The sequence below is a fragment of the Perissodus microlepis genome, chromosome 2 (assembly GCF_051167445.1).
Source record: "Perissodus microlepis isolate ML-2025 ecotype Zambia chromosome 2, ASM5116744v1, whole genome shotgun sequence".
Taxonomy (NCBI): domain Eukaryota; kingdom Metazoa; phylum Chordata; class Actinopteri; order Cichliformes; family Cichlidae; genus Perissodus; species Perissodus microlepis.
The window spans coordinates 18,130,302-18,143,887 of NC_140462.1; the positions used below are offsets into that span (position 1 = coordinate 18,130,302).

Genomic DNA, 13,586 nt, shown 5'->3' on the forward strand with positions numbered 1-13,586 from the left:
TAAATTTGAGTATCTCCTATATTAAAACATGGCTTTAGTTTGGGCAGAGGGTGATTGTTCCCTAGATTAATCTACTTACTCTTTACTTCCCAAATAAAAAAAAATTTAAAAAAAGAAAAGAAAAGTGTATGTATGTAGGAAGACCTGAAAGACCAAGGTTTACATAGCAACTAATTTTGATCACTATCCAGTGAAAATCTTTTATCATATTAGATGATTAGATTGTTTTAACTGACAATTAAGACAGTTACTTGAATCATTAAACTAAATAAGCTATTTAGGATGACACCAGAAGAAATTAAAGTCTGAAATTAAGGCTGTTTCTCTCAGGAGTTGACAATGAGGTCCAAAAGTCTGAGATCACTTTGAAATATACTTCTCTTTTTCATCAGCTTCAAATTTAGAACACACTGTTATTGTGTTCTGAAAATCCTATCTAGGTAAAAAATAATGTCTTTGTATAGTGTATAGTGAGCTGACATGGATAACATAATGTTATCATACCAAAAAGCCCGGTGTTCCTATAATATAATTCCTGCTTTTTTTAGTCTTCAGGTAACCCTATAATGGTTCAGTGGGACTGAGCTCTGTTGACTGTAGAAGAAACTCCATGGCAGTGAGCACTCCTTGATGATTTTTGGTGTTTAAGTATTCTTGCAAAGCTTCGAGGAATCCTTTGGCCTCGGTATAACTCCTTCTCCAAAAAGATGCAAAGGAGAAAACATGCTATATCTCTGGAGGATTGCTTCTACTTAGATGCAGCACCACTGTTTTGACATGGTGGAGTCAAAGCAGTGGATAAAATCTTCATACTTTCACTCTAGGGGTTAATACTACTTATTCCCACTGCTAAATGCTTTTTTAAAGAGCAATGTGCCGCTGAAAACATGATGCACAGTCATTCTATAACAGGTGTACTATTGCTACAAGGTAATTTACTCGAATATGTTTCTTTAAGGATCAAATCCACTCGATCTTAAGTGGACTGAAAACTATCAACCTCAAAGTAATAAAAATTTCTTGCCATGCAGGACAGTAATGATGATAGAAGTTAACTGCGATTTTTAAGAATGGCAATGTGCTCTACTACATTAAATTACCCATATGCATTTATCTCTGTTAAAGCATAGTGATGGAAACTGAAATTCTGTCCTAAGCAATGCATACTTTAAGTAATGCGGGACTCAGACAGGCATTTTAAATGAGAGATGGAAGCTTATTTTTAAAAGCTTTTGTTAGAGACAAAACTTGTACAATTACTACAATAGAGTGTTTTCATACCCAATTTAGTCTTATAAATGTGCATTAACTTTACTATTTCCCCATCTACCAGATTAGGTGTGAAATTAATCATGTGGTTTCGGTGATGTTTTTGTATTCGGGTGAATCATAAAACCATCACTTGCCTCGTGGTGTCACCTGACTTTTCATGTTTTTCACCTGAGTTTTGCGTTAACTCCCGGCGCTTCCTGGTTTCCAGTAACGTCATTGGACGGTAACAGACGCATTTTAATTCAATTGGTCCAGCTTTGTGTCACTCATCCACGGGAGGCGGGCTGGCTGGCTTTGGCACTAGGAAATGAATAGTGAAACAACTACAGTCGTTTGTTGCCGGTCACTGCACAACTATTGTCGAGCTGAAAATCAAAAATGAGCAGAGCTGCCTGTCTTCTCGTAATTATCAGCTTAATGAGTCCTGCTGCTGAGGCGCTGGACAATGGTCTGGCGCTGAAACCCACCATGGGCTGGCTGCACTGGGAGAGGTTCATGTGTAACATCGACTGTGAAACGGACCCAAATAACTGCATCAGGTAAGAAGTGATCCGGTTATCCTGACGTGTATGTACGCTAAATCAAAGCACAAGCCTACATACTCTGTTAAAACTGAACATATCACTGAAACACATTTAAAAACCTCACCTAAAAGAATTCACCATTGATTACAGGAAGTGGCATTTGCATTTAGCCAGGTAATCAGGTATTATTAAAGAGGAAAGAAATTTCTTGTGACAACTAGTAAGTACGCCTTCACCATTTATTATGTGTTTAATCTGCCTTGAAAGTGTGGTATTTTTATACAAGTACAGAGGAACTCGTTATGAAGGGCTGTCATAAGAATAAGAGCAGGATCACGTGATTGAAATAGTCGTTGACAGCTGATTAAGTTCGCCTTTCTTTGTTCTCTGGATTCAGGCATTGGGGGACGTTGATGTGTGAGATATTGGTGTCAGCAAGTACTGTGTATTGTGGAAGCAAAATCTGCAAAAGCTGTAACATAAAAGTCATTTATTGTTAAAGTCTAGTGGAGAAATATGTAAGGTCCAGATTGGTTGGGGGGAAAATGATGCACATATAAAACAAGGTTTTAAAAATGAGAAAACTCATTTTTACTCATTTAAAATAGCCAAAGTTTCAAATAATAAATGTCAATACATATTGAAGCAATCTGGCTCAACAGAGGATAAGTAAGCATTATTTTGTAATCAAAATCATTCAAAGCTGCTCTAGAGGAGCTGGAAGTGATCACAGTAGGTCTGTTTTAGGCCCGGGTGTACTTGATGGTGCAGGGTAGAAGTGGGCAGATCAAGCCAATAGCGATACCTACACTGATATTGGTACTGGATCAGTACTAATGACACACTGCTCTCCCCTCCATAAGATGCTGTTATATGTGAAAAACATTAGTATTGTTTTTGGTATCTGTAATATTGGCCTTGTATTTACTTGGTATGGGATTGATACTAAAATTTGCAGTTTCGCACAACACTACCGCAGAGTTCATTCAGGGTTTTCTCATAATGATGATATGTTAAGTCATAATTACAGGTTAACATATGTATTTTCTTGAATTAAAGATAACATAAACATGGTTTTGTTTCTGTTTTGTTTTCAACCTCACTAATGCCTCCATTTTTGTGCCTGGCATATTTTTCCTCACAAAACGTAATGTTATTCACCTCTGAGCAAACCTTTTGTTCAGTGTTATAATATCTCCTTTATCTCTAAATATTGGTGTGTGCCATATATCCATTACACATTACATTGTACACTGGCTTCTAACGGCTACTATTAGCCCCGCCTGTCTCCTCCTGTTGCCTTGGCAGTGAGCGTCTGTACATGCAGATGGCAGATGTGATGGTGAAGGAGGGCTGGAAAGAGGCCGGTTACGAGTACGTCTGCATCGATGACTGTTGGCCCTCCCACCAGCGTGATGCCCAGGGCCGCCTGCAGGCAGACCCCAAACGATTCCCAGGAGGCATCAAGAAACTGGCCGACTATGTGAGTATTAGTTATGAAAGAGGAATGAAAAGTCTGGATGTGAATATAGTATTAATGCCATAATTCCTCTATGGACATCAAACAGAAAAAGCTTCAGAGAGACTCGGTGAAAGTGAGAAATACTTTACTAGCTGGGAGAAGCAAAATGAGACTATGTGAGAGGATATGACTGCGTTTATTGTAGCTTCCAGCTTTGGGGCAGCAGTTTGAATAATATACACAGTTCAAAGAATGATAAACCCATTTTATGTTCAACATGCCGCTGTGAATTTTATGGTATGCAGTATTATCATGTCAGTACAACGTGTCTAAAATTTCAAATGTTAAAAAGTTCTTGAAGCCCTGGTTGAATATCTCTAGAAATAAGTGATTACATATTCATCATATACCCATTCAAGCTGACCTGCAGGTATTTACATAATGAATAGGAAAGGACCAGATGTGGAATCTGTTGTCAAATTACCTACCAGTATAGCACCTGGAGCCAGGGAAGATGTGCAAGCACATATTGTGTTGGACAGGAAAGTGCTGCCGTTGACTCTCTTCGCAGGAGACTCACAATAGAAAGGAGCTGGAAGCCATGATGCCAGGCAGATTTCGATGTATAAGGCTTCACGTATAAAGATTGCTAAAAATATATTGTCTAGCAGGAAAGGAATATATTTAGGCCCACTAAGGCAACCTTGAGTTCTGTATTAAAATAATCAAGTTTAGAGCTGTGCAACATTGCCACCTACTGGAAGAAATATATTGCCTGCTCAGAAAGTTTATGCTTTAAGCAGAATCAGTGGTTTGTTTGGTTTTTTTTCAGTAAAGTAGCCCCTTGGGATGATCTGTTTGCTTTTTGGGGGGGTTTCATCTTTTTTAGCAATTTGCCTGTGCAGCTGTGGCTCAGGAGATAGAGCAGGTCATCTACCAATAGGAAAGACAGTGGTTCGATCCCTGACTACTCCAGTCTGTATGTCTAAGTATCCTTAGGGCAAAATGCTGAACCCCAAGTTGCCCCTGATGCCTTCATTGGAGTGGGAGTGTATGAAAGTGTGTGTGTGACTGGTTTAATGTCAGTCCATTTACTATTTAACCCTTAAAGGGATATGGTACAAGCTTTTTCCAGCGTGCACAGGCACAGTGGCATGGTTGCTCAGATGGGCTCCAGCACCCATATGACCTTGAATTGGACAAGTGAAAGAAAATGGATGTCACTGGTATTTGTCATTCACTGAGATGAATCAACAAATCTTTAATATTTTTTTATGCTTTAAGATCCACTCTAAGGGCCTGAAGCTGGGTATCTACGCAGATGTGGGGGACAAAACCTGTGCTGGATATCCTGGTAGCCTTGGTTACTACGAGAAAGATGCTCAGACTTTTGCTGACTGGGATGTTGATCTGCTCAAATTTGATGGTTGCTTCATGAATCGGGCTTTGCTGGGAGAGGGTGAGTTTTTATTTCTGATTTGCAGTGCCACAAAGGTGAACAACACATACAGACACCTATATGAACGAACAAAAAAACTCTCCGCCATTCTTGGGGGCATCTCCCATTTTGACCTCGGGACTGTCCAGGCCATATTTGGCACAGATGTTTCTGTATACTTTGCTGGTCACTTGGTTATGGCGTTCCATGCCTGTTGATATGGGGCTGGATTGGCTACAATCTTCCTCTTGCACTCAACGATCCTTCCCACTTGGTACCCAATCTCGGGTGAGGGTGATGATATCTCCCCCCCTGACCCCTTGCCGTAGCATGTGTGTTGTACTTGTGAAAGCAGTCTTCTTCCGAACACTACTAGTTGTTTCATGTAAGCTCTTTTCATCTCTCTATGTTTTTGTTTCAGTCCTAAATTTCCCTTTCTGCTGTAAGCTTGGTTAGCATGAGGTGTGTAGCCTAGATGTAGCTGGATACATACGCTCCAGGCGGGAGTCAAACTTGCGTCTCCAACTCTAAAGGCGTGTAGTCTTATCACTATGCTATCTGGCTGCTTACAAAAATACATATAAAATATAAAGTATATATAAAAATATACACGCAAACAAACAATGTGGACATGTACTCTCCATCTATACAGGAGGTCAAATTTCTTTCCTAAACATTTTATTTACCAGTTAAGGTGTTTAAAGGGTTAACTACTAAATATTTGCTCTGTTTAAGGCTACATAAACATGTCAAAAGCACTGAACAACACTGGACGGCCTATCCTGTACTCTTGTGAGTGGCCGTTGTACGAGTGGCCTTTAAAACAGGTGAGACCTTGTTTTAATGGTTAACTTGTTTTTTTTTAGAAGATGCTGCAAAAATAATGGAGTATACTCAAAATAAAGAGCATTTCTGTGCTTCCAGCCCAACTACACAGCTATCCGTGAGACTTGTAATCACTGGCGCAACTTTGATGACGTGTTCGACTCGTGGAGCTCCGTCAAATCCATCTTGGACTGGACTGCCGCTCATCAGGACATCATCGTCCCTGCAGCTGGACCTGGAGGCTGGAATGACCCCGATATGGTACTTTGTTCTACTGAAGGCCTTGGACATAAGTGGTTTTACTATCATGATCCTGCTTATTTTGCTTCTTTTTATCTAATGCTAATCAAAATTCACAAAGATGTTGATTAATCTAAATCTCCTCATACTTACTATTGTATTTAGACATTTTTTAGTAGGTTGTGGACACACTGTAGCATCATCACTAAGCCTGATTTGCTTATGAATTTACATATTGAATTACTTTATTTCTCTAGCTTGTAATTGGGAACTTTGGCCTGAGTCACGACCAGCAGGAGTCTCAGATGGCGTTATGGGCCATCATGGCATCTCCTCTGCTCATGTCCAATGATCTCAGAGACATTTGTCCTCGCTCCAAGGAGCTCCTGCAGAACAAACGCATCATAGACATCAGCCAAGATTCAATGGGCAAGCAGGGATATCGCACTGCCAAGGTGGGTGTGGGACTCAGTATGATCTCCTTCTGCAATGGCAGCCTGTAGTTGCTGTTTAGAAATGCTACATGGTTTGTAATCAGCCTGACAGGCTCTTTATAGCATTAATTACAAATGATCAGTGTGGGTAATGGCAGATGAAGGTATAAACCAGTAAGACTTCCCCTTTTTCTACAGGGGAACAATTTTGAAGTGTGGGAGAGGCCGCTGTCGAAGAACCGCCTGGCTATTGCTGTGCTGAACAAACTGGAGACTGGCGGTCCTCGAGGGTTCAACATTGGGGCTGCCCCCGGTTGGAAGATCTGTGGCCCGCAGTGCAACGTCACACAGATCCTGCCTCAGTACAAGGAGATGGGAGTTCAGACTCAGCAGAGCAAAATAATTGTATCTGTCAACCCTTCAGGCACAGCTCTGTTGACTGTCACTCCCATCAGCAGCGATTTTACAAGGCTTCACAAGCTGAACTGGCAGGGTACATTTGTCAGACGAAAGCACACCATTTTGTAGTCCTCAGGTGGTTAAACGCACCCGAGATGTGTACAATATCTAAACTGTCTGGGAAAAAAATGAAGCTGAATAAGTTTTAGGTGTTTATCTTGTGTAAATCTTAGTGAATTAAAATTGTAGCTTAAAGCTGCCTGGAAATGGATCACACTTCATCGGTCCCATTTATATCCAATAAATTAAGAGACAAAGCTTGAATTTTTGTACAATGAAAAAAAAGAAAAAAGGATTCAACTCAAACACTCAAAAGTATGTTTGGATCCATTTATTGAAAATAGTGACAACTTCATCCATATGACTGGACCACAGTTTAGAACTGGATGACCTGGCCCTGTAAGAAAACGGAGGGAAAACATTTGTGAGAATGTGCAACTTATATTTGCATTACTTTACATTGGTGATTGCCATGAATTTATAATTAAATTCTGACTTTTGTACTGTAGTTGAATAAGACTAAATAAAACCCAGTATCTTCACATTCATCAGCTTTACCAGCCTGTTGTAAAGCACTACCACATATGCATACAGACTGGATATGACTTAACTTTTGTGCTGTTGATGAGGAAGACAGAAGCTTTTAAATAGAGTAAAGTAGTAGAGTAAAGTCTGATTAATGAGGTAACCCATGTCATGGGGGGGACACAGGAGCCAAATTACCTTGAGGCAACTGCTGTTGTGATTTGAAATTGAAATAAAAGGTAGCCAATCATGAATTTGAGAATCGTGTATTAGAGCTTCTATTGAAGGAAGAAAAAACAATTGATGTTTAAGAAAAAATAAAGAAGACAAGCTCAACAGAAAACCTTGTAAAAATAAATAAAAACTAATAACTGTATTGACAGTATATATATTGAGATCAACTCATGCATCGTATTTTAACCACCACAATAAATCAACACCCAACCCTGAGTCACCATCTCATCAAAACAAATACAATTTACCACTAACCACAAAAAACAACAACAAAAAGAAAAACAATCTGTCACTGAAAGCGAAATATGCTCCAGTTAAAATCCAAGATGGGCTGCATATTTATCAAGTCTAGCAAACAAACATTTCCTAATGCAATTCTGGTGCTATAGCGTGTGAAATGCGTTCATACATGCAGACACATGCCTCTTTCACAACTCAATTTCAAAAGCGGTTTCTTACTAATTACATCAGAAAAGGGTGGGCAGAATCGAGTCGGACATGGTCAGGGTTGGCCCTTTCCCTCGTCTAACACACAGAGCTCGTGTCAGACGCTTTCACACTACTGGAAAAAACTGTTGGGGGTATTTTTCCACCTCCTGAAGAGTGTTGCCTAGGCAGACGCGCCGACAAATACTCTAAAATCCATATTTTTATATGTACATCTGAAGAATTAAACAATTGCCAGAACGAATAATTCTGACAGGAAATGGGATGACCAGAGAGCGAATAGGCTCAAGATAATTACATATCCGATCAAACTGCATCCAACATTTGCATTCTCGTGCACCTTCTTTGAATATCTTGCAATATCCATCTTTAGCGTGCAAAGCTACAGTGCATGTGTAACAACAGCTTTATACAAACTATTTTTTCCCAAACAGGAAATCCATGTTTAAGTGAAAAAACAGCTGATATGCAAAATGTGCATTTTTATCATGATTAACATAACAGATGTCAATATGTCACATGAAAAACTAATAGTGGGTTATGAACATGAGGTTATTAAACTGTAAATGTGTAACACAATATAATTACCTACAAATATAAGAAGTCAGAATATTTTGATAACAGATTTCTGTGGGATGATTTTGACACCAAACTGTAGCTTTAGCCGAGATTAAACCCACTATGAAAAGTACTACTGAAATAAAGTTCATATAAAGAATATGTTGTATTTTTTTTTTTTTGTTGTTGTAAAGAATAGTTAACTTCAATCTTTACAATACCAGGGACATATGTGAGTCTTACCTTTCTCTTCTTGTCACCACCCAACTCGAAGTGCTTACATCTCTTGATGGCCAGCATTCTCTTGGATCTGCAGTTGGGCTCCACACACTCGAGCCTCAACACAATCTTCTTTGTAGTCTTAGCCTGTTTGACAGTATTTCAGTGAGTGTCATTTCCCCTCACATATATCTCAACACGATTAATCCAACAGTACAATGCTGTGAGATAGTATTTACCCTTTTCATGATCATTTTTTCCTGTGAATTTGTCACACCTTAGCATTTTAACACTAGATAAAGAGATCTGAGTAGGGCTTGCTGTTGCATTTTGGATCAGTCCTGCAGCATAACCCGAGGGCACTTGCACATAAAGGCACAAACAGATGGCTGGACATTCTCCTTTAGGATTTTCTGGCAGAGAGCAGAATTCATAGATCCATCAATCAGAGCGGCAAAACAGCCTCTGACCATCACACGTCTGCCACCATGTTCGATTGGTATATTTTTATCAAATGCTTTTAGTTGTGTGCCAGATGTAACATTACTTACATTTTCCAAAAATTTCAACTCTTTTCTCGGCAGTCCACAGAATATTTCTGTCTTGGAGGGGGAGGGGGGTCAAATGTGAAACCATTTGGTCAGTAATGGTTTGCACCTTGAAACTCTCCCATTTTTGCCAACTCTCTTCACACTGTTGAATCATGAACTCTGATCTTAACTGAGGCAAGTGAGGCCTGCAGTTTTTTAGATCTTTTGTGACCTCTGAGATGAGCCATAGATGTGCTCTTAAGAGTAATTTGGATAGGCTAGCCACTCCTGAGAAGGTTCGTTACTGTCCCCAAGTTTTCTCCATTTGTGGACCATGGCTCTCTCCATGTTTCCAAAGCCAGAGAACTGCATTGCAACCCTTTTCATACTAATAACATCAATGTCTTGTTTGTCAATGTTTCTTGATTCCTTTAGATTGTGGCGTGATGTGCCGCTTTTTGATATTTTTTAAAAACTTAAAACCTGTACAACACATTGAAGTAAGTGACTTCTTCATATCAACAGATATGGCAGTATTCAGCCCTATGAGAGGCTCTTGAAATTTTACTCAACTACCCAAAAAATGTGGCTAATTACACTTAAATCATGATTTCACACAGGGCAAAGTAAAAACTGTGCTTCCTATTTACTTGAGTTATTTTTTTATAATATAAAAAATTAGTATGATGATGATCTCAAACTTTAAAGTGTGACAAAATTAGCAGAAAAATATAAATCTGGAAAAGGACATACTTTTATTACAGCACTGAATGAGAAAGCCATGGTTACCTTTTTTCGGAAAATCGGCTTAGACTGACCACCATACCCACTCTGCTTTCTGTCGTATCTTCTCTTACCTGAAAAACATTTAGTTTAGTCAACACATACTTGAACAATTAATAAAATAAAGCAAGGATGCATTGATGCATGGGTTCAAAACAAAATATTGGCCCATATTTGCAGACATCTTACAATTTCCCTTCTGTGATAGGAAAAAGATTGCAGATATATTAAGTGCTAAGACACTAATCTATTGATTTATCAAAATATGTGACAACAATTAATCAGATAATGCCATAGATGAGGCCAGTGTCATGCTAAATATTTACTGCTGATGCTCGTGTGACTCTGTGTATATCTTTGTTTGTATTAATAGATGTAGTAAGCAGAATTTACTGAGTTATATATAAAATAAAGAAATGACCTGTTTTACAAGAATCCCTATGACTCTTTGTCATACGGACACTTAGCAGTACCCTGTGTTTTACACGTCATCAATCCAGTCCTTTTTGGCTACTTAAAATATATTTACGGAGATGCTGTTAAATTTGGTGCAATTTGTTCTACACTCTTGATCAAATCTACTGTAAAATAAACTTTTAACTGCTTGTATTTTGCGACAGGAACGTTCTTCCTGGCTCATAGTGACTTGATATCACTTATAAAAGATGTTTTTGACAGATCACAGGTCAATGATTTATATACAGACACTTTTTTGGCGTTAGACACCAGTGCATCCCTTAAATACAGGACAAACATATTTACCCTGTACATAAAGAGAATCCTTCCCCTTCTTGTACTGGGTAACTTTGTGGGGCTGGTGCTTCTTGCACTTCTTGCAGAAGGTCCTGCGGGTTTTCGGGACGTTCACCTGCACAACACAGAGAATAACATTTGAGCAGACGTGCAGTATACACAAAATACCACAACGCGGACTAACTAGCCACGTCCAACAGGCCCAAGCCATAAAACTCACAACACTTATCAAAAATCAAGTGCACAGCTATCAAAGAGTTTTGTTCAATCATTTTCGAAATTGACCTTAATACACAGAAGCACCGAGTTTATCATTTAAACTGTGGCCGGCAGTGTTGGGGCAAGCTAACACGTTAGCATCGCTATTTTAAAGAAAGCAGCGTAAACAAGTGATGCTCCAACACTTTTTACAAAGCAAAACACTTTTGGACATAGCTGTTAATTGATTGTGATGTTTAGCTTGTTTTGTTTTTTGTTTTTTCGCTTCTGACAGAAAGGCCGGTTAGAGTAGAAAAACCAACAGTGGCGTTTCGCCACTAAGATAGCATCCATCAATATAACAGCGTTAAATATACCAAAGATGGCCAATACCGCCATCGTTACGCACATTGTAACATTATCAACATGACCGGGTGTATCAAATACAGAAATTGCACTTTAATCGGCAGGATTGAGTTAGATTTGTTTTAGGTGTAATGGTAGCATACCATGGCTGCAACCCGATGCAGAGGGAAAGAGGAAGAAGGAGGCCGGAAACAGTTCTTAAAGTCGCCCCTTCAATAGACCTCAGCCGTAGAGAGGTCTGCCCCCTAGCGGCCGGAGATGCAAAGAAGCCAAAATCATAAAAAGACTGCAAACACTCCCAATTTTAAGGAGAGTGACAGCCATGGATGCACAGCATAAACCTGACAAAACTCAGTGGCTCAGTAATATACTAAAACACAAGCTATACATTTTACTCACAGTGAAAAAGCTTTAATGCCTGCAGAAGTTATCATTTTGAAATATCTTTTAACAACGTAATAAGCAGGTGAGAAACTAAGAAATCCACTCAGGTTACAGTGTAACTATATGTAACAACCAAATATGGCCTTGCATTAATGTTTAGCCCGCTTCCACTTATCACCAAAACTGTCCAGAAGGCTGATATGAAAATTAGCAGCAAGAAAAAGGGGAAGTAAGCCCTGTCGATTCCTCTCTGTGGGTGTGTTTTAAGCTTCTTGCATCACAGACTAACACACATTTTTTGGAAAGCCAGCTACTGAGGCAAAGGTCCATGCCACTCTTCAAGCCTCAGCATCTGCAGTTGTCTGATGTGTGTCATTTTTCGACATCTGGGTAAGCAGCACTTGTTTCTAAAGGAAGTATTTTTAGTCGCACTTTGTTCACAGAACTATAAATGAGAGAAGCAACCTTTGAGTACACTTCATCTGAAAGACCGAGGCCAAAAGTAGCATAGATTAGTGCAAGTACTCAACTGAAACCCACTGTAATTTCGTTTGTATGCAAATCCTGTGAAATAACCAATGAAATTATGAATCCACAAGTGACATTTTCAGCTTAAAGTCTAACGATGTATAAAGTTTTGAATGTTTTCCGGACATAAACGTACTGTTGTGTGCTGAGTGCTGATAATCCTTTATGTGCATACACTGACACTGTTCATAAAAGTGCTTTCTTTGTAGCAGAAAAGTGGTTAAATGTAAAGCAAATCGCTATTGCTAATCAGGTTGTACTTTCACACAGTTACTGACTCTCCATGACAGGTATCTTGCATTGAACTGTCATAGATTGTATTATCATTTTTAATACTTACGTGTGCATCATGGGAAATTCTCGTATCCTGACAAATAGTTCTCACAAGTTACCACAATGTTAAACTTATGTGGTATTTTAATATGCCTGAGTATTCTTTGCGGTTAGAATCAGTCTTGTGACATTACTCACTTTTTTTTCTCTCTGTCTGTTTCTTTGTTACGTATGCTCACACAGAGACACACGCAAACACACATACACAAGTACGCATTTTATTGCACATAGCACTTATCTACCAGGAAACATCAGGAAACACAGCATCTTTACAGGTTCCTGTTAACATTAGTCTTTCATGATAAGGTTGTGTCTGCTGTGTCATTCACATCAGACATCATGCAGTCAAAATTTGTGCACTTTAGAATAAAAAAATGCAATAATGACCATTTATAATGATTTATTTGCTACTTAATTGCCTTTCACACATAGGGTGTAGTGACACATTTGGGCTGTTTTAGATTATATAGTCCAGCTCACACAGAGAAGAGTAAAATTACAAATGGAACCTGCCAAAACTGGTACATTACATGCTTTTCAAATGTCCAACTCATGCACAGCAACATTTAAAAGAGAGATACTGTCAGGTAAGAAGAGGTGCAGGCCACAGGGTTTCTTCTCTCTTCATATTGCAAAGCAATACTGATGCAACTTCCCTATGAGTTTGTCTGTGTCAGCCACCATGAGTCAACTCCCATCAGAAAAGGCAAAAGAAATAATCTCCTCTGAGTAGCCATGATGCATTGGTAGCTGCACAGTTTCAGTCAAAAGACTTCACTTATTTAGAGGCACATATCAAAGATTTGGGCGTGCGCCCTCAGAGTTTATCGACCTTCACTCGAGTTAGTGATGTGAGAAAAGACGGGTCGTGTTAAATGAGGAATGAGTAAACAATGTTTCACAGAATAGGGAACACCTCTGTCTGCTCATGAAGGCACAAACAACACCAGCAGGTAGTGTCACTCGAGTGTGAAGAAATGTCAGACTCCCTGTTAGCAGAGAGCAACAGAAGCTTCTCGTAGTGCTACAGTTACAGTTCAGATGATAGAAGGAAGTTCTCTCTCTCTCTCTCTC

General features: G+C 39.2%; 2 protein-coding genes across 2 annotated transcripts; one reads left to right on the top strand and one right to left on the bottom strand.

Moving 5' to 3' along the window:
* Positions 1–1,544: 1,544 nt before the first annotated feature.
* gla (galactosidase, alpha) lies at positions 1,545–7,202 on the top strand. The gene is made up of 7 exons (XM_084951578.1): positions 1,545–1,811; positions 3,105–3,279; positions 4,543–4,717; positions 5,432–5,523; positions 5,621–5,782; positions 6,019–6,216; positions 6,394–7,202. The coding sequence occupies exons 1-7, from the start codon at positions 1,651–1,653 to the stop codon at positions 6,721–6,723; spliced, it is 1,293 nt and encodes a 430-aa protein (XP_084807704.1). The 5' UTR covers positions 1,545–1,650; the 3' UTR covers positions 6,724–7,202.
* rpl36a (ribosomal protein L36A) lies at positions 6,971–11,513 on the bottom strand. Its single transcript, XM_084951598.1, has 5 exons — positions 11,411–11,513; positions 10,713–10,818; positions 9,957–10,024; positions 8,662–8,784; positions 6,971–7,051 (listed from the first exon to the last, which is right to left on the bottom strand). The coding sequence occupies exons 1-5, from the start codon at positions 11,411–11,413 to the stop codon at positions 7,031–7,033; spliced, it is 321 nt and encodes a 106-aa protein (XP_084807724.1). The 5' UTR covers positions 11,414–11,513; the 3' UTR covers positions 6,971–7,030.
* Between the last annotated feature and the right edge of the window lie 2,073 nt (positions 11,514–13,586).

Excerpts from the sequence above, each read along its gene's own strand:
- gla (XM_084951578.1), top strand. The coding sequence starts at position 1,651 with ATGAGCAGAGCTGCCTGTCTTCTCGTAATTATCAGCTTAATGAGTCCT. Across the intron at positions 1,812-3,104 it reads GACCCAAATAACTGCATCAG|TGAGCGTCTGTACATGCAGA; the intron begins GTAAGAAGTGAT and ends TTGCCTTGGCAG. Across the intron at positions 5,524-5,620 it reads ACGAGTGGCCTTTAAAACAG|CCCAACTACACAGCTATCCG; the intron begins GTGAGACCTTGT and ends CTGTGCTTCCAG.
- rpl36a (XM_084951598.1), bottom strand. Across the intron at positions 8,785-9,956 it reads AGCCGATTTTCCGAAAAAAG|GCTAAGACTACAAAGAAGAT; the intron begins GTAACCATGGCT and ends ACTGTCAAACAG. Across the intron at positions 7,052-8,661 it reads GTGGTGACAAGAAGAGAAAG|GGCCAGGTCATCCAGTTCTA; the intron begins GTAAGACTCACA and ends GTTTTCTTACAG.